The 23,049-nt window shown below is 45.2% G+C and overlaps 2 protein-coding genes across 2 annotated transcripts; one reads left to right on the top strand and one right to left on the bottom strand.

Moving 5' to 3' along the window:
- Nucleotides 1-3,879: 3,879 nt before the first annotated feature.
- Nucleotides 3,880-14,323, bottom strand: LOC306778910 (E3 ubiquitin-protein ligase KCMF1-like). The gene is made up of 7 exons (XM_079270646.1): nucleotides 14,293-14,323; nucleotides 12,276-12,443; nucleotides 10,170-10,309; nucleotides 9,057-9,158; nucleotides 6,668-6,848; nucleotides 5,704-6,022; nucleotides 3,880-5,563 (listed from the first exon to the last, which is right to left on the bottom strand). Exons 1-7 carry the CDS (start codon nucleotides 14,306-14,308, stop codon nucleotides 5,236-5,238), a joined length of 1,254 nt encoding a protein of 417 aa, XP_079126772.1. The 5' UTR covers nucleotides 14,309-14,323; the 3' UTR covers nucleotides 3,880-5,235.
- A 3,011-nt stretch (nucleotides 14,324-17,334) lies between these two features.
- On the top strand, nucleotides 17,335-22,833 carry lipg (lipase, endothelial). The gene is made up of 10 exons (XM_079269652.1): nucleotides 17,335-17,583; nucleotides 18,659-18,849; nucleotides 19,061-19,240; nucleotides 19,961-20,072; nucleotides 20,176-20,394; nucleotides 20,578-20,820; nucleotides 21,001-21,121; nucleotides 21,531-21,758; nucleotides 21,868-21,972; nucleotides 22,109-22,833. Exons 1-10 carry the CDS (start codon nucleotides 17,493-17,495, stop codon nucleotides 22,119-22,121), a joined length of 1,503 nt encoding a protein of 500 aa, XP_079125778.1. The 5' UTR covers nucleotides 17,335-17,492; the 3' UTR covers nucleotides 22,122-22,833.
- Nucleotides 22,834-23,049: the final 216 nt, after the last annotated feature.

The following is a 23,049-nucleotide window of genomic DNA, read 5'->3' as shown; positions in this document are numbered from 1 at the left end:
TAGAGCCCGTCTGTCCGTCTTCAGTTCTTTAGTTGTGCTTCTTGTGTTGGTCTTAATGGACAACAGAGGGCTCTTCAGCCGTGAGAAGTTGTGGCTCCTGCACAGTCTTTCGGGGGGGGGGGGGGGGGGCGTATTTGCGGTATGTTGCAAATGCACTTACATCAACCCCTTCCTTTGTTGAATGACGTTTACATCCATGTAAGAGTGTTTCTTCTCATGCAGGGTGAATTTGCAGTTTGCTGAAAGCAGGTTTGTAAAAAAACATTTCCCTCCATTTTGGGGGAGCTTTGGGGTCCCTGGTAATATATCAATCATAAAATGTGTAATAATTATGACTATCGTCATTGTTTGTACTTGACCATCTACTGATAATTTCAGAAATGGACACAGGAACACATTATTAGCGTAACATATAGGATCAGGCAGTTAGGGTCATTTTAGAGCCAATTAGGTCAGTAAGCAGAGTAGTGTGTGTGTGTGTGTGTGTGTCACATCTGGAAAGACCCTGACGTTCTGGGTAAGCGTCTCCCCCAAGATAGGCGTGTAACCACTGCCACTTCTTCATCTTCCTCTTCATCCTCAGAGCCGTTCAACAGACAAGAATTCTCCTCTGAGAGAGCAGGAAGCACACATTCAAGTGTGACGTTTACCCTTCTTCATCCACTGACACGCATGCAAACAAACTACAGAGCTACACATGCACACACACACACACATGCAGACACACGTTACTCTGCTGACTGACCCTTGACCTGATTGTCTCTCAAACGACCCTAACTGTCTGATCCTGTTCCTTCCCATAATATGTTCCTGTGTCCACATCTGTAATTATCAGTAGATATTAAACTATGGTCATAATGATCATCTCCACACTACAGCAGGATATTACCTGAACACAAGTGGCACAATGTTGCCCTGAGGAAACAAACAAATACACACAATTTTAGTGCATAAATAAAAACAAAATGAGTCTTTAGACAATCAAACATACTTCTTTACATACTAATGTGCATACATTTTTTATATAAAGATATTTTTAATTTAAACATTTAAAGCCATAGTGAACCCACTTCAGCCCCTCATCGAGTCCTCACTAAGACCAGGAGGGTGGATCACATCACCCCAGTTCTGATGTCTTTGCACTGGCTTCCTGTCCAACAAAGAATTGACTTTAAAATCCTGCTGTTGGTTTACAAAGCACTGAATGGTTTAGCGCCAAAATACATCTCTGATCTGCTGCTACCTTATGAACCATCCCGACCCCTCAGGTCGTCTGGGACCGGTCTACTTTCTGTTCCCAGAGTCAGAACTAAACATGGAGAAGCAGCGTTCAGTTGTTCTGCTCCACATATCTGGAACAAAGTCCCAGAAAGCTGCAGGTCTGCTGAGACCCTCAGCTCATTTAAATCAAGATTGAAGACTTTTCTGTTTGCTGCTGCCTTTAATTGAACCAGATTCAAGGATATTAATCAATTTCTGCATTTTACTACTACTGTATTTTATTTCTTACACTGCTTTTTAGTGTTTTAATGACTGTTTTTAATGTTTCAATGAATGTTCTTAATTGTTTTTAAATCTCCTTTTCTTTTGCCTTATGTTTTGATGTTTTAATGGTTTTATGTGAAGCACTTTGAATTGCCTTGTTGTTGAAATGTGCTATACAAATAAACTTGCCTTGCCTCATTTCATTGGACACAGACATGTCTGCTGATAGTATTTACTTTTTTCAAGTTGAAAACAATTAACAGGGAGGTGTGAGGTCCAACTGAGGGCAGCACAGGTTGAGTTACAAATCCATCCACAGGCCAGACTTTCTTGTGCTACAGTAGCCTATACATACTGTATATGTTGTGCAAATCACAAATTAGTTTTTTTGTTTATAATAACTAATTATTTATATTCATTTAATATTCATTCATGTTTAGATCAATCTAAAAGTAATAATGTGCCAGCTTTTCTTGGCATAGGGCTTACTATAAAGAAGAGTGTTTTTTTTATCTAATGTTGCTGCTGCGTCTGTTTGGAATAACATGTTTGAGGCTTTGAAGTGAGAAATACTCGAGTATATTTGAAACGTTGCCGGGGGGGGGGGGGGCATCACGAAGCTGGCTTTACCAACTTTACTTTGTTATTATTGTCGAATGTGAGATGAAGACAAAAATTTGACTTCAATGATTTGTAGTTGTTTTTGAAACGAAAACAGACACAAAATATGCAATAATCACACCCAATAAATCACAGAGACAGCACATAAATGTGCACGTCTATGAACAAATCAGTAAATAAAAAGATCATAGCCGATGGCTTTGTGCTCACACACACACTCACACACACACACACACACACACACACCATCTACACAAAACAAACAGGCTGTCCATCTCAGGATAACTCATAATAATAAAGCTGGCAGGTCACCTATGCCAGTGTGTGTAATAAAGGCCTAAGCGTACCTTCTGATTCTTTTATTTGATATAAATAGTATAGTGTTCCCAAAGGTAATGAAATATGAATAATTATAATGGGCCTATGGATTTTCTCATATCTGTTTCTATGACTCAGGGATGCCTACGTATATTTTTCATACTTAACTTATTAACAAACCTGGTAGTTTCATCTGCATGTTATTATTTCACCATGAAGCGAATGTCCTCCTTCTCTGGGCTCGACATTCGGCCTGCGGTGTTTAACGTTGCCTCAAGCGACACAATTTGAGGCATAATCGGTTGGTGCAAGATTAAAAATGTGAAAGATTAAAAAAATAATAATAATAAATCTGGTAAGGATATGGAGTTCAGAAGAGTTTCAGGTCTGGCTTTGACTAATTTGCCTTTTTTTTATTGGGTATGCAACATTCAGAAGCGAATCCACCGGTTCAAATATGATAATACATCACTCAATAAGAATAGGGGCTCAGTTCAGGAGACATTCTGGGCTGCAGGGATTTCTTCTTTCCTCCATTAAGTCGACTCCCGTGTTCATTCCCTCCTGCACAGACAAGTTCTCTCATTTACTGTCTACTAAAGGGATTAGACCGATCCATAATCTACACAGAGAAGACATGTTTGCATCTTTCTCTCAGTGAGGCGGTCCCAGAAGGGGGACGATCGATATCCCAGATTCATGAGATCAGTACCAACATCAATCCGCACTCCATTGAAATACATAAATCTATATATCTTGGACAGATGACTAGCGGCTCCACTAAATGGCTTAATACAAGTTAAAGTGGTACACAGAGTACGTTCTACTTATACTAGATTGGCAAAGATGTGTATATGTATGCCCTCGATGTATATGCACATTCTAGCAGCATCCTGATCTCTCCACCTGTAGAAGTTTGCGAGAGGTTCGAAATAAATCCAACTGGACCCTGACCCAGTCTGTGCCCTCTTTGATTTAACATCAGAGGTACACATGAGACCAATGTGGTCGTAGTTTATGTTCTCCATGAGACTGTTTTAAATGGAAGAATCACACTCCACACTTCTTCTCTCATTGTGTCAAAGACGTGATGTATTTCCCAAAAGCTAAAAAACTCTAAATACATTGAAAGGGTCCTCTCAAACCATTGAGATATGGAGGCCCTTTCTGGACTTTGATGACTCTCTACAGGGAGACTCAACTTGCTTTACACGGGGGCCAGTTAACAATCAGACATTAAGAATGAAGGCAACCCCTTCCTTCATGTGTCCATTTGTCTCCCCGTCTGCTCTCCTCACTCACCTGTCCTGCTAAACCTACGGCCCTCCGTCATCCTTCATATACGTTCTGAATTTAGTCTCGCCTGTTAATCTGATGTGAACGACAGACACGCATCAAGAGCATACAAGACTGATTGAGATAGAATGTGACCTGTAAGATAGGTGTTTATTTTTTACAATATGCTGTACATGCTCACCAAAAACCTAGCAACTGAGAAAAGAAAAAAAAAAAAAAAGTACAAAAAACAAACCAGAGAGCAGGATTGGGTTCGTTCATTTCCATCCAAAACATTTTATTGTCCTCCGGACCGAAAGGGTTACCCTGTGGTTTGGCCCATTCGCCGAGCCAAAAAAAACACAAACATACATTTTGCATTTCTTCAGGTAGCAGTGGAGGCATACAAAGATCTGTTTTCTTTCTTTTTTGACAGAGAGAAATTAATGGAGTCTGTCCTTCAAGTCACATGACGAGTCATCTTTGCATTCATGAGTAATGGAGAGAAGATTAATTTCAGATCACGGGAAGCTTGAGAAGGTAGGTCTTCCTTTCAAGAAAGAGACAGGGAGAGAGAGAGCGAGAGAAAAAAGAACAGCTGTGAAGACCAGGTTGTGTTTCTTCCACGTTAGAAAAAGGCCTGAAAACGGTCACGACCGAAGAGACCGCTTCGTCTCCGTTTGCCACTGAGTTGCACAAACGCCTTCATGTCGAGCATCTGTAGTGTACAATGATAGACACCGGATATGCATTTCAAAACCAAAGTGACCACAGTTCATATAAAGCAAGGTCACATGACCCAAAACAGGTGATGTCACACAAGGGGGGGGGGGGGGGGTCGAGACTGGACATGAATGTAACCAAACGCGGCCATCAGTGTGTGTGTGTGTGTGTGTCTGTGTGGGGTGCCGCATTGCCAGCGGTATGGCACTCAGCACCGTTCATTTACAGTTACTCAGGTGTCCGAACAACAAAAAGAGAAAGACCTCCCCTCCCCGTGACTGTGCAATTAAAAATGGGCATGTGGTGATTTAAGCTCATGCTTAAGTTGTGGTAAAGCATCCAAGCACTTCTTTAATGAACGACTACAAATACACAGCAGCGGGTTTTACTGGAGAGCTTCCTGTCTGCCTCCTCTCCCTGGGTGAGTGTGACGTATTCGTCTCTTTAAAAACGGCTAACTACGCTGTGCTAGAGGAAACGCGGGTTATGTGGAATTGATTATCAACTTTCATATAGATTTTTTTTCTATAATATATGTATATAGTTGTTTTTTTCTCCTTTCTCACGCACCCACTTTCACATTCTCTCATCTCAGTACTTTTATTCAACGTACACAACGTAATAGACATGTGGGGGGGGGGGGGTCGAGTGGGGCGCAACAGAGCTGAAATGACAATCACTGAGAAAATAAAATAATAATAAAACAAAGCCAAAAACAACTGCAGTCTTTTTTGTCATCCCATTGGCAGTTGGGCCGACTCAGCAAGTCGGCCACGATCAATGGTGGTTTGAGGGGAGGGAGGGGCCATGACATCAAAGGGGCGGCGCGGGGGGCTCTTTCTTCGCCGGCGCCGCTTTAGCTGTGGTTTTCGTCGTCCTGGTGGCCGGGGTCAGCTCCTTGAGGTTGAGGTTCTCCAGCGCCACGTCCAAGGTCATGACCTCGACGCAGCCCATGGCCTCGAAGTCGGCGAAGTTCCGCAACGGGCCGTGACAGTCGTCGTCGTCCTCGGACGAGGAGGCCGAGGCGTCCTCGTCGGGCAGCAGCGTGGACAGCAGCAGCTCCGTCACGAACAGGCTCCTGTCGGCCCACTGGGCCTCGCACGCCTGCCGCTCCGCCTCCGACAGCCGCGGTTCGCTCAGCCTGAGGGGAGAGATTGAACAGCGTTGGGACGAAGCAGAGAGGGCCGTGTGACATAGAAGTGCTCTGCAGAGCGAGGGTCAATCATCCGAGGGACTTTCAAGTAAAGACATTTAGAATAGATGCGGAAAAGGAGTGCCTACCTGCTGAGTAGAAACTGGGAGCTATGTGCACTTTGCTGCGTGTTGGATTCAGACGGACCCGGGTTGGGACTGGGGTTGGTGTTGTGGTTGGCGCTGGAATTGGGGTTGGCGCCGCCTGAATTGGAGTTGAGGATTGCGTTGGCTCGGCCGCCGCCCCGGGTGGCGTTCCGGGCCGTCTCTAGCTGCTGCCGCGCCGCCTGGGCCTGCTGCCGCTCCAGCTGGAGCTGCATCTGAAGCTGTTGGAGCTGGGAGGCCGACGGGCCCGAGCTGAGCTGTCCGCCCGCTGAACGCCGCACCCCCGACAACTGGGACAGAAGCTCTGGGGGAACGAAGACGGAGGAGACGAGGGCTTAGTGTCAGAAACGAAGATCACAAGACTCACCTCAGTCCTGTACTAATAATACAACGTTTTTAAGAATTTGCTTTGTCAATTTACTGCAAAAAGTAAATATGGAAGATTGGTCAAATTGTTTATCCCTAAAAACTAACATCTATGAGGTACACAGTCAGAGACACGCCTGCTGCTGTAGCCCAGCAGGTGCTCATTAGGGAGGAGGACTGAACGGGGGACCCTCATTACGGCACAGCTGGAGCTGACACGGCGAATGTCAAGCATTGAACCGGATTCAAACAGGGATAAACAAGGTATTGCCACGGCAACAACTCAGCCCACACGTTACTGTATTATCCAGACTGGCTTCACGACTAGGCCTGCTGCAGGGAACGCATCTCTATGTGCGAGAAGCTTTCTATATTAGGGCTTATTGATTTAGTACCGAGCGCTGGTGTTGAGTGTGTCAGACCTCCTGCTGTTGTAGCAGTGAGAATACTGACTGTACCGTGTGACCTACATCAGGTTCCTCAGCAGGAGGCTGTACGATACAGGTCTACTGAGTCACTACGACATCTCCACCTGTGTGTGTGTGTGTGTGTGTGTGTGTGTGTGTGTGTGTGTGAGACAGACCTGCTATGGGGTCCATGGCCTCTCTGCTGTAGTTGGAGCTCTGTGAGGAGCTCTGGCTGGTGGAGAGCCCCCCTGTGGTGCTGCTGGTGAAGTGCATGTTGGACCTGCGGGCACGTGGACCCCCCAGCCCACGCCCGGGGTGAAACATCCTCCTCACGTGCCGCACCCCACTGGACTCGTCGTGAAGTTGCTCGTTAAGGTTTTTTCATCACACTTCTGAATTTACAGAAATTGTCTATCTGTGGCCCTATTTTGTGAAGCTCAGCTTCATCTTTGGTTTCCTCAACAGAACTTATTCAAAGCGCTCCATAAATAGAGCGCATCAGCAGTAGCAGCCGCTCACATGGAGCGTTTCAGCTGGTTCCTATCAGGCAAACACAGATGCTGCCATTTCAACCAGACATGCATTTTGATAAATAACAATTCTTTGAAAGGCCATCCTTTCTGTGGCTGAACTCAACTACTGGTAGAGTGTAAGCAAACTCACACATCTATTCATTTCAAAAAGGAATGAATGGGATGTGTACGCATTTCTGAAATATCACATGATTGACTAATACACGACAGCAGAGCCTCAAGCTACAATAAGATGCCATATCAGCGGTGGGCCGTCCGGGCCTTCTCTGCTTGCACACGTTATGGCTGGGAATGCTTTTTATTTGCTGCTGAGCGTCTTGGTGTTTGGAACTACGCTACGCTAACCTGAGGTGGCTAACCAAGGCAGCAACACGACACCATAGCACAACAGGACACTCACAAGCTACGGTGCTTTTGAAAACTTTTGCTGAGACCCGAGTGGATCCACAACTCAAGGAACATATTCGCAGGAGCACCTCTGGCTGGAACTGAACCGCACCGATGTTCTGTACAAACGTATTAAACTCTTTCTTAACAAAGAAAGGAGGATGGACTTTGTCTGTAAGTGAACAGTAGCTTTGGTAAGTGAAGTGCTTTGTTTTACATCTGCAGAGCGTTACTACTGTGTTCATTTGTCTATCGTGTCGTTTTTATGATTTGGTTAATATTGTTCCCTCTGATGTGAATAGTATTTGAATAGCTCGTGCTCGTTAGTGTGTGGATGAATACGTGCTTTAGCGCAACAGGTTAGCTGGATTGATTTGTTGTCATATAAATATATGTGACTGGCTCTTGTGAGTTTGTTCTTGTCATTGTGTTAATTACATTGATTTGGTCCGTTAATGACGCAGCATCCCGTCATGCGCGTATTCATGTATCTGCACTCTGCAGTTAGTGTATTTGTAGGTGTTGAGCTTCAATTTTACACAAAACAAATAACCTGTAGGGGTTAGGGTCGGACATTTGGTTCTCTGTTTGGGGTTTTGTTTTCTTTTACAAAGCAAGAATTATGGTCTGGAGTAACGGGGATTGTGTGGCGATTGCTTTAGCCATGTTTGAATCAGTAGGGAACAGCTAAACACTGCGGGGAGAGTGTAGCTTGTGTGCTGCTGTTGTTGTTTTCCTGCCAAGCTAGTTTAGCATAGTGTGCCTCCCAGGACACACGCGCCTCACCAGAGTACAATGTTGTTCTTCCGTGGTGGGCGTGTCAGACAGCACGTTGCCTGTTACGTTGAGTGGGTTGCCAGGTTGAGCGCAGTGGCTCCACCGAAAGAAAATTATATTTTCCACAATTTAAGCTTCTGCCTTTTGAGCCTTGTATCGAACGGTTCAATAGGAATACGTGTATTATTACACCCCTAGAAACAAATAACCGTAGCTGTGGCGTCAGAATGAGGTTATTAGGAGGTGGGTCAGCTCCAGTAGGACAGCACTGAAGGCCCAGGTATAAAACACGGCCCGCCACTGTGCCATAGTAATTAAACAACATAAGACAACATTACAACTTGTACAACTGTTACTGCCTTTAGCAGTCACCTCACCAATCCACTTAATCAGCCCAGTATCACAGTAAATATGGATCCAGATTGGATCAGTACCGCCCTACAAACCATCGCAATGTAACACTACCTCTCATGGCTTTCTTTTTTTGGAGAGGGGAGAAAACAAGCACGTTTGAAGGAAAACATGAAGACGAGAGCACTTGGCCTAAACTCTGACATTTATCCTCTTCGCATCGAACCAACCTGATCAACCCGAGTGAAGCCTCCATACACGAGTCTGTCACAACAGCATAAGGTTTAGTTTAAACGACAACAACAGCCATGAATTCAATACTGCACATATCCGGATATATAATCTCAGTTCACTCACCAAGGTGATTTAGAAAACTACCCCAGAAGGCTCTAATGTTATCAGCAAAACGTCAACAAATGACAGTTCCAGTGAACAGACGCCTCCCTTGTGCGCTAATCTGTGGCTAATCGATATAACAGCCCCGGTTACGGTCATGTCTGTTTTAAAAAAAGGATATCAAGTCTCTGGGTGCTCTGTGTTCAAGTGTGAGATGAGCAGCGAAGTCATCGGTCACGTGATTGGGGTCGCCGCCTGGCAGCGCTGCACATATTGGGCAGATCTAGAAGAGAGAGAGCACACGTTAATATCTGCACACGTCACCGCACAGTCAACAATCGCCAGTTGGTGCTGGGTCCTCTTCAACAAACACTGAGATCAGCAAATATCTACTGTACCAATGCAATATCTGATTATGAGAAGATGCAATATCAGGAGAGCTCCAGCTCTGTGCTGAGGGAGTCAAAAACCCAACAGAGATGAAATGAAGTTGAAGGCAAGGATCTTTTTGAAACGTTTAACATGTTGGTGAATTAATTCGCTGGTGCTTCTGTTGTAGCAGCGACACTGAGAAAAGCATCACACGATGGTGTTAAGTTCTTGTATTTGAAAGGCGGGTGATGGGGACACTGATGACCTTGAGTCGGGTGCGTGTTGTAGGAGTGACGGGGAGAGGAGAGATTGAGTCATGTCTATTATTCAGGTTTTCTATTTGTTACATGAACCGGTGGATAACAGATCCCTGATCTAAGGAGACGTATGACTGGAAATGATTCAGCTGAATGCAACAGAGATAAAAACCTAAAACATTCCACTGACAGTAGTTCATTTCACAATAATTCAGCAAAAAGTGTGTTTGGGTGTTTCAGTGCACACCTGCTACATGATTTTGATATTTAAGGTAAATAAAATTACCAAACTAAATAACTATTAGTCTCACTGTGGTAACGTAATAGAATTTGACTGACCAAAATCAGTTTCAAATGATTTGAAATAAATATGATTCGTAATGTTAAGCATACATTACATGGGCGTAGGTTCTTTGAACTATTTCGCCGTAGTTCAAACCCAATGTTCTTTTGCTGTCAGGAGTAAAAACAGAGAGCATCTATCAATAGAGCTGCACCGTCTCCCTGACATCACTCACAGTTTGGTTTTACTTGCACAGTCCCTCAGACACGATTGGATTTACTGAATCTGAGGTACGTCGTTGTTTCCAGGGTCTTAATATCTGTGCAAACATCCAGCGAAGGCTCCATAGAGGGCCGCGTATGAAGCGACAGCACCAACTTACCACTTCTGTGGAGGTCTCCGTGTGCTCTGCAGCCACGTGCTCCTGCAGGGAGATCTCCGTGTAGCCCATCCTGCCACAGTAGGGACACGTGAAAGCCTGGGGCTGCTCCACTGAGAACGCTTCTCCGCCGTAGTACAGGTCTGGGGGGGGGGGGGGGGGGGGACAACAGAGGAGCACAGATGGAGGACATTTGACACGAACACAACGTTTCAGATTAAGAAACCGTATTTTAACCGGGATGTAAACGCACACAAAGTCCCGTTAAAGCCGATTTGGACAAGATGAATGAATAAGTGGGTTCAATAAGACGAGGCCAGAGACCTTCTAGTTAACCCAACCATTTCAGCTGTTAATAATAGAACATTTCCCAGCCCACTCACATACAATCAACCTGGAGGCAGTTTGAGCTATTAACACAACCCTGACATACTCGCCTGATAACGTCGTTATGGTGAATGTGCGAGCAAACAGCTGCCTATTCACACATCCGACACACAGAGCACCACCAGCGTTCATCTGAAGAACCGTTCGTGTCCACTCGATAGATGAAAGTCCATTTTCACTTTCCTGCTAGCTCTGTTTTATGATCTCCACCAAGTTCTGAGGGAAATATCTGGTTCTTTTGTTGATGAACACTCCATGTTGCTCACCAACTAGCCGCTAACTGTGTCTGACTGCCATTTGGAGTCGGGCAGATCGGGTACTGTGGGTCCATCTGCTGCAAACAACGTTGAGGCTGATACCACAGGTGTAACGTTAACGGGCTTGGTAGTGGGTTTGGTAATAAGTCTTTGTGTTTTCATCAATTCGAGGTAACCCTTTCACATTACACGCAGTCAATATGAAAATACTGAGTAGTGCATCTGTAAAAAAAGCAGCTTAGCCTAATAATAGCTAATAATACAACTGTCCATTTAGAAACAGTCAACATGTGACTAACATGATGGCTTTTTTTTTTTTTTTTTTTTTACTTTCCCCATCAAAACATGATTTTTATATCATTAAACCGTTATCGAGATCAACCATTGGTGGACAACTGAACCAACCACAAAATCTTTAGGAGCTTGCACCTTTTGCTGTGTTTTCAACAACAGTTTGTATTTTTTTTTCTCAACAGATTGTATAATAGAATTTCCAACGTGTAAAACGCTGAACATCAATATAATTCACGGAGCCAATGTATGAAATAACAGTGGAAGTCGTCCAACAGCAAAAGAAACGGTCCATTCAATGATATCACATCTAGTGTACTATTAAGTTCACCAATTATTAATGGTTAACTAAATTTACCTCAAGTCTGGATTTGACTACCTCTATCCCCGTTGCTGCCACAACAAAACGCTTTTATACATGTAGCGATGGACCAGATCAGCGGCCCAATAACTCCTCAAGCTGTTTGGGTCACATCCATACCTGCTATGCCATTCTGGAGCAGCCTTCTCAGCTGAACACGAAAGCTAGCGGCAGCAAAAGATAACTTGCACTGTAACAGTTCATCTTATTAAAGCCGCTGAAGGGTGGTTTCAAAAAACTGCCGATATCAGAAGTTTATCCCAACGATTACACGCCAAGAAATAATGCCAGTTCTTGATTATTTGAGTCACTGTACAAACTTTGAAATCCCTGGCTTAAAAATTCCAGATAATTTGCAAGTGAAGCTATTCCATCTCTTTATGTTTTGCGTACGCTGCCACGACAGTCTTGCAACTGGTCTATCACCAATCACCCACCCACACACACATTATTGATAGCTCGTTATTGATACTCGGCTTACGATAACGTCTGAGTCAGAAGCACTCCGACATTGAGATGATGTACCACTTTGAGAATCAGTTCATAGACGCGGTGCGTCTGGTTCAGGGCTAATCTTTCAACTGTAGAGATGCGGCACAATGTGAATATGTTGTGTTCAACATCTGTATTTTCTTGCCCGATTGCCAGAGGACGATCAACATCCATCTATCGAGGTAAAGTGCTACCAAACAGCATGAATCACAACAATAATACTGACTGACAGACAGCTCATGAGGCTAAAATTCACACTTTCACAGCCTGCATAGGTACTCTGCTCATAATCAGCCTGATGTGAACATCAACTCCACTCACCAAAGTCAACTCGGGTTAATATACACTGCATGGGATGCTCTGTGGTGTGTCTGGTTGTGGTCGCACCGCTCTCGTAGCACGATGCGCACAGGTCGTAGTCGTAGCAGATTAAACATTTGTATCGCCGTCCTCTGAAGTTGCCTTTTAAACATGCATCGCAGCTCACGCCTGAGGGAGGAAAGATAAGAGAAAAGAGAGGTTAGATGTTGGATATTACTTTGTCTAACACATGTAGATCATATAAACTATTTACTATGTATTCTTATTAGGCGTTACATTAGATGTTTTAACTGGGATTTCCTGAACCAAGTTGGATCAAAACTTAAGCGGGAGATGTATTTCTTATGAATGGTGGACAATGAATGTAAGCTTCACAAAAAGGCCAGTATGAATGTGGTGGACAGAACATGAACACCTGCTAAATATAAATACGATCCAATAAGATAGTACCTACAAGAAATACTACTTCCGTATACAGTAATGTTAAGTGTTAATTGGGGCCGTGACAGAAGCTGAACTCGTATTGTAGTGTTGTGGTAGTGTACTGGGTTGCATAATATTCTATTACAAGTGTTAGTCTTGTTTTTATTGTCATGGTGGTGACGGGACGTGGGTGAGGTGTTTGATTGTAACACAATAAGAAGGCTACGTTAACTATTAAAACTGTATTCACAGGAAGTGCCTTCAGCATCGGCAGTCTAAAAGATAACCATGGAGCAGAAACAGTCTAGCCACAATTGAACATTGAAAGCGTCCCACAGTGTGTATTTATTGCATTGCATTGTGTATGAACCAACTGTGGCAATCCTCTTACTCAGGAGTGACTAACAGGCTCATTGTCTGTCCCATTCACCTCTGACTAAAACTACTCTTACAACACCCAGCTCATTCATAAAACAGTCCTTATCAATACGTTAATTCCAACACTTTATCTAAAAGGTGTGACTTCGTGTTTCACTTGGGGTAAACGGGACCCTCTGCGTTCTTGATTGACTCGGACAGTCCTGGTGTATTGTATGACACCAGGCTGTTGAAACCCCCTCACGTCTCCATTCACTGCGAGCCTGCTGTTAAAGCTCTTTGCAAAACCCTTAATGACAGTAACGACAATGACCGCGTTTCATCTCAGACATGTAATATCTTGATGACTACGGACAGCAAAGTTGACAACACGGGCATGGAAACTAAAGGCCGCTTGGGCCTGACTAACCTTCGCTGCTGGCTACATGTTAACTATTTAACGAATAAACCAGCTACCGTTAGCTTAACTGTTACGTTAGCTCACAAGCAAGACAGATGTGGTAGACTTTACCGAGCTAACGTTAACGAACTCAACTTTCTACCGGCTGGTGAGCTCAACCATCTGGCGTTGTTGACAACGTTGGCTCACGTTTAATTGACACAAACAACGAACTTCAAGCCCAACAAGGTTGGCCACAAGGACGAGGTTGAGTGCCGGTTTGCTAAATGTTAGCTTGCGAAACTGGAATCTAAAAAGGCCAACTTTGACTAGGAAGGAGGCTAGAACAAGCTAACATGAACGAAAGACAATCCCTCTCGCCAGCAGCACCACCTGGGATTCGCTGCTCTCATGCGTTTCCTATCCTCGGCACTCCCCCTTGCTCCCCAGCTCGTTAACGTTAACCTACATCACCCATTACCAGCTAGCTAGCTTGTAGGCTAGCTAGCACACTTAGCTAACGGCAACTAACTTCTTCCGCTTATGTCAGCGTTGTTTTGGTCCCCTAACGCAGACTGTTGTAACGTTACTTTTCCTTAAAACATAAATGTCAACCGCAAGGTCCGCTGGTTTTGACACACATTTTTTTGTGTCCGCCATAATGCGCCCCACGAAATTACACTGCAACCTTGCTGCTACCACTAGCGAACGTTAGCTAGGATGGGCTTCAAAACAAGACATTCTAGCCTAGCTCACGTTAGCTAGCGGTGATCTGTCAACGCGTTTCTATCACAAACACCGACTCGCTCGCACCACCGTGCCGACGTGTGTTCTTACCTTCATGACGGGACATCCCACGGACACTAGCGCAGCCCCCTCTTCGGGCTCCCTGGCTTACAATACAGAATAATATGAGTGAAGAGAAGCCGGGGTTGGTTGGCTGTCCCTCTTCCCTCATGAAGGATCCGGTCTGGCCCCCTCCGCCTCCTGCTGTGTCACTGTCCGGTGCGCTGCTCCCACGTCCACACGGTGGCGCTGATGTTTCAGGTTTGGTGCTGTGGTTGTCTTGGCTGGTGGGTGGCTGAGACGTGTCTTTGGAAAATAAGCTTATAGGTGACTCCTCAGGGACGTTGACAGGAGTCTCTTCAAAACAAAGTGTTGAAAGAAATGTCCGTTATTAATAGTTGTATTCGTCAAAAGTTCCTTGTCCATCACTGTGAGCAGGTACTTAGATGTGTTTCCCTGTCAACTGATGACGCTCCATTTCAGTGAATATATTGAGAACCCTTTCTCGAAAATAGGGCTTATTAGCCTATTTGTTTCAATATATGTACACGGGACAGACTGGGAAGCAGTATTGAAATAAAATGAATGTATATATTGACTTAAGACAGGCTTTAAAAACATAGCTCATAGGTCTTAATAAGACAAATATAGCCAACCTGAATGTCGTGTCACACTCTGAGTAGGCTACATAAATAATAGTCAGACCTACATATCATGTGTTCAATTGCCACCACCTGTTAACCTTAAAAACCCTTTACGCAAAACCCCATGATTGTTCCTGGCATTAATAAAATAACGTTTAACAAATAATTATAACCGATGCCTGCAAGCCTTGATCTACGCTGAATTGATCAAAATGAATGCTTTCATGTAGCCTCACTCAACTACATACAGGTCATTGGTCATTATTTAAAAGGGGAGAGCAGGGAGAAACATGATGAAAGGTTTACACACAAGTACAGTTGCTTTAAACAGTTTAATATTTTACAGGATTTTAGAAGAGAAGAAGCACAAACCAAGAATTACAGAGTTAAACTTTGCTCTGACTTCACGGCACATAGGCCTATACACATGAAGTCTTCGGGAATAACTTCAGGAATGAGTGAGACAAAGATGTTTACTCTCTCTGCTCTCCCCACAGAGCAGCCTGCAGGTGATCTGTTTCAGTATTTCACAGTGTCTCATTGATGGGTCTTGACGTGGTGGGGCCACAAATCCGGACAGGTCAGCACAGAGCAGAATCAAACTGGCACTGTGACCGGGCCGGCTGGCTGACGTGTGCGGATGGAAAGAATAACAATAACCCCGCACGAGAAGCAACATTAACGTTGGAGTAAATATTACTGTTTCAGTCCAACAGACTAATTCTGGGAAGTCATTGAGTTCTGCTATTTTCTTACTGAAGAACTACAGACTTGGTGTCACTCTGACATCAAAATAATGAACTGAAATAAAAGGATGGTGTGATCAAGCTGTTTTGTCATAATTGAATCCTTGGAGTACAAAATCTTGCTGTATATATTACCAGTGGGAGGCAGGACTGAATGTTATTTAAATGATAAGTTTATGGGTATTTAAAGTCCTCTGTGTGCTCAAGGACGGGTACAGTACAATGTCATCATCTCCTGACAGATCTGTTTCCAAATACCAGAATGCACACCCCATCCTGGGATCCAGCAATGAGTACCGCCCTCCAGAGATCACTGACGTCCATGAAGTGAATATTTTGAGCGATCAGGATGGATTCTTTTCTATTTTTTTTTAACGCATGACGCATGACGCTGTGTTGCATCATCTCTTCACTTGAACTCCAGTGCCCTCTGGAGATCAACCTTCTGCTCTGTTTGAAAAAAAAAAAAAAAACATACAGTATGTCTATTAATACATGGATAAAATTAGGACAAGTTATTTTGGACGCTGCTGCTGTATCACGCCACACTCTCACGCTCCTCCCTTTGATGCTGGCTTTATGAAAACTTTTGATCATTTCTAGTCCAGTCGGTCCAAGTCACTGTGAAGCTGGAGAGAAACTGGATTTATTTCACCCAATTACCATTGTAGGCATACACATCACTGCACGGATGTCTCATTTGGGCAGACAATATCAATATGACAAGATGTACAGTACATGTACCACCATCTGCACCCACCACACATTTCACAAGTGGTAAGTGTCAATGTTGCTGTACTTGGATCTTTTTCCTTTTTGTGCTGCATTCAAGGTGATTTAATTAAATTATGAATTTGTTAGATAGATAGATATATAGACAGACAGACTGACAGATGGACAGAGAGACAGACAGACTGATAGATACAAACTCTTTGGAGACCATGATAAAGTGCGCGAGGAAACAGTTCGGCGTGTTTATGTCTCGCAGACCTCACAGAGCAGTCAACCCCACTGACCTACTACGCATTGTACCCGACAGCACCGCTTTGTTTGGATGGCAGGTACCGGGAGGGTGAGGGGGGGGGGGGGCGCGGTGGCAGGTGACATGAGTTTCAGGAAGCGGAGCGGGCGCTGATGTATGTACACAAAACAGTGGCGTTATTGTAGCGCAGACCCTCTGCGTGAGTGCGCCCATTCTTCGCCTCATCAATTGAAACCGGTCGGTGGAGCTAAGCAGCGCTGGCAGCGCGCCAGGCGGAGAGGACGATACGTTCAGCGGTGGAGGAGAAGGGGGAGGGAGCCTCTCTGTCCCCCCCACCACACACACACACACACGCACGCGCACACACACTCATTAACTGTTTAACGATCACTTCCACGCACCGCGTGGATCCGGTACAGGGCAATATGAAGGTATGAGCCATGACCTTCATATGGTCACACCGAACACCGAGCAACTGGATCCGTTTTTACTGCTGCTTGCGTCACGCCCCGCACTCATAAGGGCTCTAGGAGCACGCGCAACGTGAGAAGCCTACTACGACTTCATTCAAGCTTTGCCACGCCCTTCAGCGTAAACAAACGGGGGCTTGACCAATAAGATCCGCGATAGATCAGCCGATGATCAGATGACCGAGAAGGGGGAAACTATTTAAAACTCGAATGAGACACTTGGTGCAAGTTTATACATCTCACGGACGCGCACCACTAGAGACGCACAACCACCGGGCTCCTTTTTTTTTTTAAATCCCCCAACTGGAACTAAACCCACCTACCTACCTCGCTACCAACCGGCACCACAGAAAGGCATTTTATACCCGGTGCGCTTTTATTTCCGCGACACTCTGTCTGTGACTGAGAAATGAGCCCCGCAGCCCTTTCACTGTGGATTCTCCTACAGTGTGCCGCCGCACTCCTGTCGCCAGCTGCCGGGGAAAACACCGTTCTTAAAGGTAAGACACGACTCTGCGTCCATTGTTCATTCATCATTTTTATTTATTTTCCAGCCTCACAAACTGAAGTGTCAAAATCTAAACACCAGGTGTAAAAAGTAGGGCAAGACACGCGCTAGTGGGGAATCCATGAATGGGACGATGTATTAAGTCGCCTAATGCTCACTTTTCCTCACATTTGTACCAACGTCCCCCGCTCGATTAATCTACATTATTAGGCGAAATCATGAAAGAGAACAAGTGTGGCGGGCAGAGCGCAACGGAAGAACCGGGATGGATTTCTGCGACAGGACTGCGACGTGTCCTTTTTTGGGAGCAGCGGGAGTCTTGACGCAAAATGCGGAGGGCACACACACACACGCACCTTGTCTCTTCGGACGTTCAGCCGAATCCGCGTTTTACCGCAGACTGCTTCACCAACGGGTACAAGCCCAGCTGAAATAGGTTTTTTTTTTTTTTTTTTTTCTCTCTCTGTGGCCCGCTACCAAAAGTGTGTGGAGTTAATTTAAATGCACATCTGACGTGTCTGCTCGGCGCGGCGGGGTTAATCCACACCAGTTAAAATGCACCCACTCCTTCAAACACAATTAGTCCAACATTTGGGCTTTATTACTTACATTTGTTTAATAATTTGTGACGTGGATAAACTGTCAGTATCTTCCCGTCTTGCGTTAGTCAAACTCCTCAGTTGAGCCGTTTTAGCCTCGGGCGTAAGTGTTAAAGTCTGATATCATGACACGAGCTGTGTGAGAGTCTCTGACATAAAGGAAGAGAAGGGCGGAGGTGAGATTCAGCTCTGCGCCTGCGTCTCCGGTGCGGTCTACTTGCAGCCAACCTGCGTTATTGTAACATGTCGCTGCAAAAGCAAGTTGATTGGCTGTGTTGATCCCACATCAAGCACGATTGGCTGAATGTTTTTTGGTCTGCGGTTGAAATCTACTTTTATTTCTCCCATGTTGTGTTTTTCCTTTTTAATATATTACATGCATCATAAAGGCAGGAGGGAAATAAAGTCAATTTGAGCATCTCCTCGATGCAACCTTGACATACTGTAATTGTGTGTTTTTTCCTTCAGGTGCAGACCCTGGATTGGAAGAACTGTCAACAAATGGCAAGCCTCTCTATGGTGGGGTCAAGTACAACATGAGGAAGAGTTTAGATCTGGACCAGGAGGGCTGCTACCTGCAGACTGGCAAGAAGGAGTGTCTGGAGGAGTGTGGCTTCAACGCCACGGCCAAGACAATTTTCATCATCCACGGCTGGACGGTACGTGCGAGCGTAAATTATTTTTTGTCACTTATTTCTCTATCAGGGCTCATGGATGGCAGTGTAGTCCAGCCACAGTGTGTTTTTGATTGTTTGAATTTATCACGTGAATGTGAGCTAACTCAAGCGCGGAGCATCCAAGAGAGTTAAAGCACCAGGTTAAAGCTGACTGACTCCCGTTGTCCTTTTTCTTTTTTTTTTCCTCCCTCAGATGAGCGGGATGTTCGAAAGCTGGATGCACAAGCTGGTCTCCGCGTTGATGCAGCGCGAAAGCGAGGCTAACGTGGTGGTCGTCGACTGGATGGTGATGGCTCAGCAGCTGTACCCCGACGCGGTCAACCACACCCACGACGCCGGCCTCGAAATCGCCGGCATGATCAATTGGCTTCAGGTGGGTACGGGACTTTTAAGTGGTCTGCTGAGGATGCGAGCCAATCATACAAATTGGGGGGGGGGGGCGCGCTTGTTTCCATTGTAAGTCTGAATACCCTCATGCACATGTTGCCGCCCACCACATCCCACGACACAGCTGCATGACAGAGGAACAGCGAATACCTGAAAGCTGCCCCCCCTTCTCTCGTTGGAGCGCTTCAAGGGATCACACAGCCCATTTTGTAAACATGACAGAACTGTCAAAATGTGTTTGAGGAGGTGAACTGTTATGCTAAATATGTTCTCTTAATGTCAGGCCCTGAGGCAGTAGCTCCATTTCATTCTGGTATGTTGTCACAGCTTAGGATATTTATTTTACAATCAGGGTCTCTTTGATGCTTCTGAGGCAAAGACTACAATTTTTCTATTCAGCAGGACCATCACATAATTGGGCTGCAATTGAGGAGAGTTTCAGGCACCCTGCCACTTAGTTCTGTCTCCGTGAAATACTCTTTGTCCACGTTTACAACTGAGACAGATGGTGGAGGCGCTGTTGCATGAAAGCAACTGTCGGTAGATTCTGTCCGGGTTAACTTGAGCTTGGCTCAGCTGCAGGCACGACTGCTCATCACTGGCTGAAATCCAGGGTTTGGTCAGTGTGGGTTTGGCCTTCATGGATGCAGCTGCTGATGTGAGTTGCGACTTTATTAACTTTTTTTTTTTTTTTCCCTCCCAACAGGACGAGCAGCAGCTGCCTCTGGAGAAAGTGCACCTGATCGGCTACAGTCTAGGCGCCCACGTAGCAGGCTACGCTGGCATGTTCGTACGAGGGACCATCGGCCGAATCACCGGTACGTTTTAAGCGCGACATGAATCTGCAGAAAAACACGAGTAAAAAAAGATTGGTGCCACCGCATTGTCCTGACCTTCTGTCCCATCGTTTCTTCCCGGTAGGTCTGGACCCAGCAGGACCGATGTTCGAGGGTGTAGAGGAACGGAAGCGCCTCTCCCCGGACGACGCAGACTTCGTGGACGTTTTGCACACGTACACGCGAGAGGCTTTGGGTGTGAGCATTGGGATCCAGCAGCCAATCGGGGACATTGACATCTACCCCAACGGTGGTGACGTGCAGCCCGGCTGTGCACTGGGAGATGTGTTGGCAGTGGCTGGAAGTAAGTGCTTGAGAAACTGCTTTGTTTGTAGACCCCAGCTGTCATCTCCAGAAACCAGGATGTTTATCACTACTTTTCTTAGTTTATTAGGTTTAGCCAGTTTCCATTTTTATAAATTTAGCAAGGTTATCTTTCAACTGCATAACTATCTCTAACCTGCCTCCCTTCTCGCTCTCGCTCCAGATTTCATGGAGGTGATGAAGTGCGAGCACGAGCGCGCCGTGCACCTGTTCGTGGACTCCTTGATGAACAAGGACCACATGAGCTTCGCCTACCAATGCACCGGCCCGGACCGTTTCAAGAAGGGCATCTGCCTCAGCTGCCGCAAGAACCGCTGCAATAACATTGGCTACAACACCCGGAAGATGCGCAAGAGGAGTAACAGTAAAATGTACCTGAAGACGCGTGCCGACACGCCCTTCGGAGGTGAGTCTTTGTTAGAGTTTTATCTGTCGCCACTAACTATGTTTTACTTCCTCGAGTAAAACAACTCAATCGCAGAGTTTCTTATCTTTCAGCTCCACATGTTTTACGAGTCCACAGTTGCCGGTGTAAACTATTACTACTGTACACAATCCCATTAAATATTAACTGTTTTCTTTTAAGGCTACCACTACCAAATGAAGATGCACGTGTTCAACAGAAAACAGGCAGACAACGCAGATCCCACCTTCCACGTCAAGTTGTACGGAGCCCATAACGACACGGCAAACATATTTGTTGATGTGTAAGTACCAAATCTAAACTCTTTTCTTTTCCTCACACCTTGGCGTGACAACCCATACAACCACCAGTGCACTGGCAACCTGGCAGCTGCACTGCCTGAGATATTTAGAAGCACATGGACTGCTGTGATATAAATTTGGAACTGGAATCTAGTTTGGACTGACCTTTTCAAAGTGCCAGTAATGTGATGTACAGCAAGCTCTGACTAGGGAAGGAACTCCAGTCACTTTCAATTGGTTTCCTTAGAAGTCTTTGTCACAGCCTTGTCAGTAGAAGCATGACGCGGCAATAATTCAGTAGTCAGACAGGCATCCCGGATTGTTAAATTTCTAGCGCACAGCTGCTAGAACTTGTGTTTCTGAACACCGGACTGAACCCGATTTCTCCTCCACTTTTTTTGTTTTGCGCAGCCATGATGAGGCCGTCGGTCTGAACCTAACCAACACCTTCTTGGTGTTCACTGAGAAAGATATCGGCGACCTGCTGAAGATCCGTCTGAGCTGGGAAGGAGATTCGGAAACCTGGAACTCTGTGTGGAAGAACATCAAGAAGAATTTCTGGGCCTGGAACGCAAAGCCTCCCAAACCTGTGCTGGCAGTCCGGCGGATTCGCGTGAAAGCTGGGGAAACTCAGAAGAAGTAAGTAAGGGGGGGGGGGGGGATGGACAGCAGCTGTCTAGACACCACCATTACTTAATCATTTTTCTTGACAAACGTTAACGGAGATTTATTTTTGACATCGTCCCAGGTTTACGTTCTGTACCCAAGATCCTGCAGCAATTGAAATTTCACCAGGGGACTCCTTAACGTTCGTGAAATGTCGTGATGGCTGGGAAGTGAAGCCAAGAAAACGGTACGAAACCCGATACAATGCTGGATGTCTTGTCACAATACTTGGATTGTGTTTGACACTGTAAATTAAAGGAGAAGATGTAGAATGGCGTGTGCGATTAGTCAGAGTAAATGAAACCTGTGTTTCGATTTGACAGGATGGCCATTTAACAACTCGGCACTTCCAACAACCGATGCACCATCACCATGGGGGACCAAATGTGGATCAGGGAGAGGCACCGCCTTCTCCATTTCAGCACTTTTTTTTTGGTAGGAGGAAGATTGAGCAGCGCAAGGTGATAGGGGGCTCGACTGGACTCGTAACCGCACCTGGAAGGTTTCTGATGGTTTCTTTAGACGAGGATTTGCAGGCTGTGAAGCGAGGGGCTGTCCTGAAATGTGTTACGATGGCCGAGGAGTTGCAGAACGTTCCTTGTGACTAGTGACGTAGAATACAGATCTGTGCCAGTTGACATGCGCCAGCAATTGTAGTCTCTGTACTGTACATTTTAAAATATTTTTTATTTATGAGGAAAATGGAAGCGCTGTAAAACCAACGTTATTTATCTGAGCACATCCCATAATGAAGCATATGTTGAATGCATTTCTCCTAGATGCAGTATTTTGATGTTTGTTTGGGTGTGTTTACTGTATGTTGTGTGGGTGTTTGTCTGTTGTGACCAAGAAGTGTGCCTTCTGCTGAGAGATTACCGATACACTGTATAACTGCCGGAGACGCCTAATCTCATTGCGCGCAGCCTTTTCTGAGGTTTTTGTGCATAGTGTTAATGTTGCTGTATGTGGCTTTTTTGGGGGGTGTGTTTATGTACATAATGTAAATACGTTTTTGGAAAAAATAAATTCACTTGTCATTTGTTGAAAACTGTCGTCTCTGCTCTTCATTGTAACCGTCTTCTCTTAGACTTTTTTGTTTGTGATCTCTGCCTCACAAAGGATTCAACGATATTCAGTTGGCACCTGTTTTCAACACAACAAACTCATGACAAACTGTAGAACGTTCCTGTGTGTTTTTTATTTCCTCATAAGGAATGTAAACGGCAACAAACAACTCTCTGAGCAGATAATATGGTCGACATCT

The sequence above is a fragment of the Melanostigma gelatinosum genome, assembly GCF_949748355.1.
Source record: "Melanostigma gelatinosum genome assembly, chromosome: 6".
Taxonomy (NCBI): domain Eukaryota; kingdom Metazoa; phylum Chordata; class Actinopteri; order Perciformes; family Zoarcidae; genus Melanostigma; species Melanostigma gelatinosum.
Note: the sequence above shows the minus strand (reverse complement) of the source record. Positions and strands in the feature narration are given on the sequence as shown.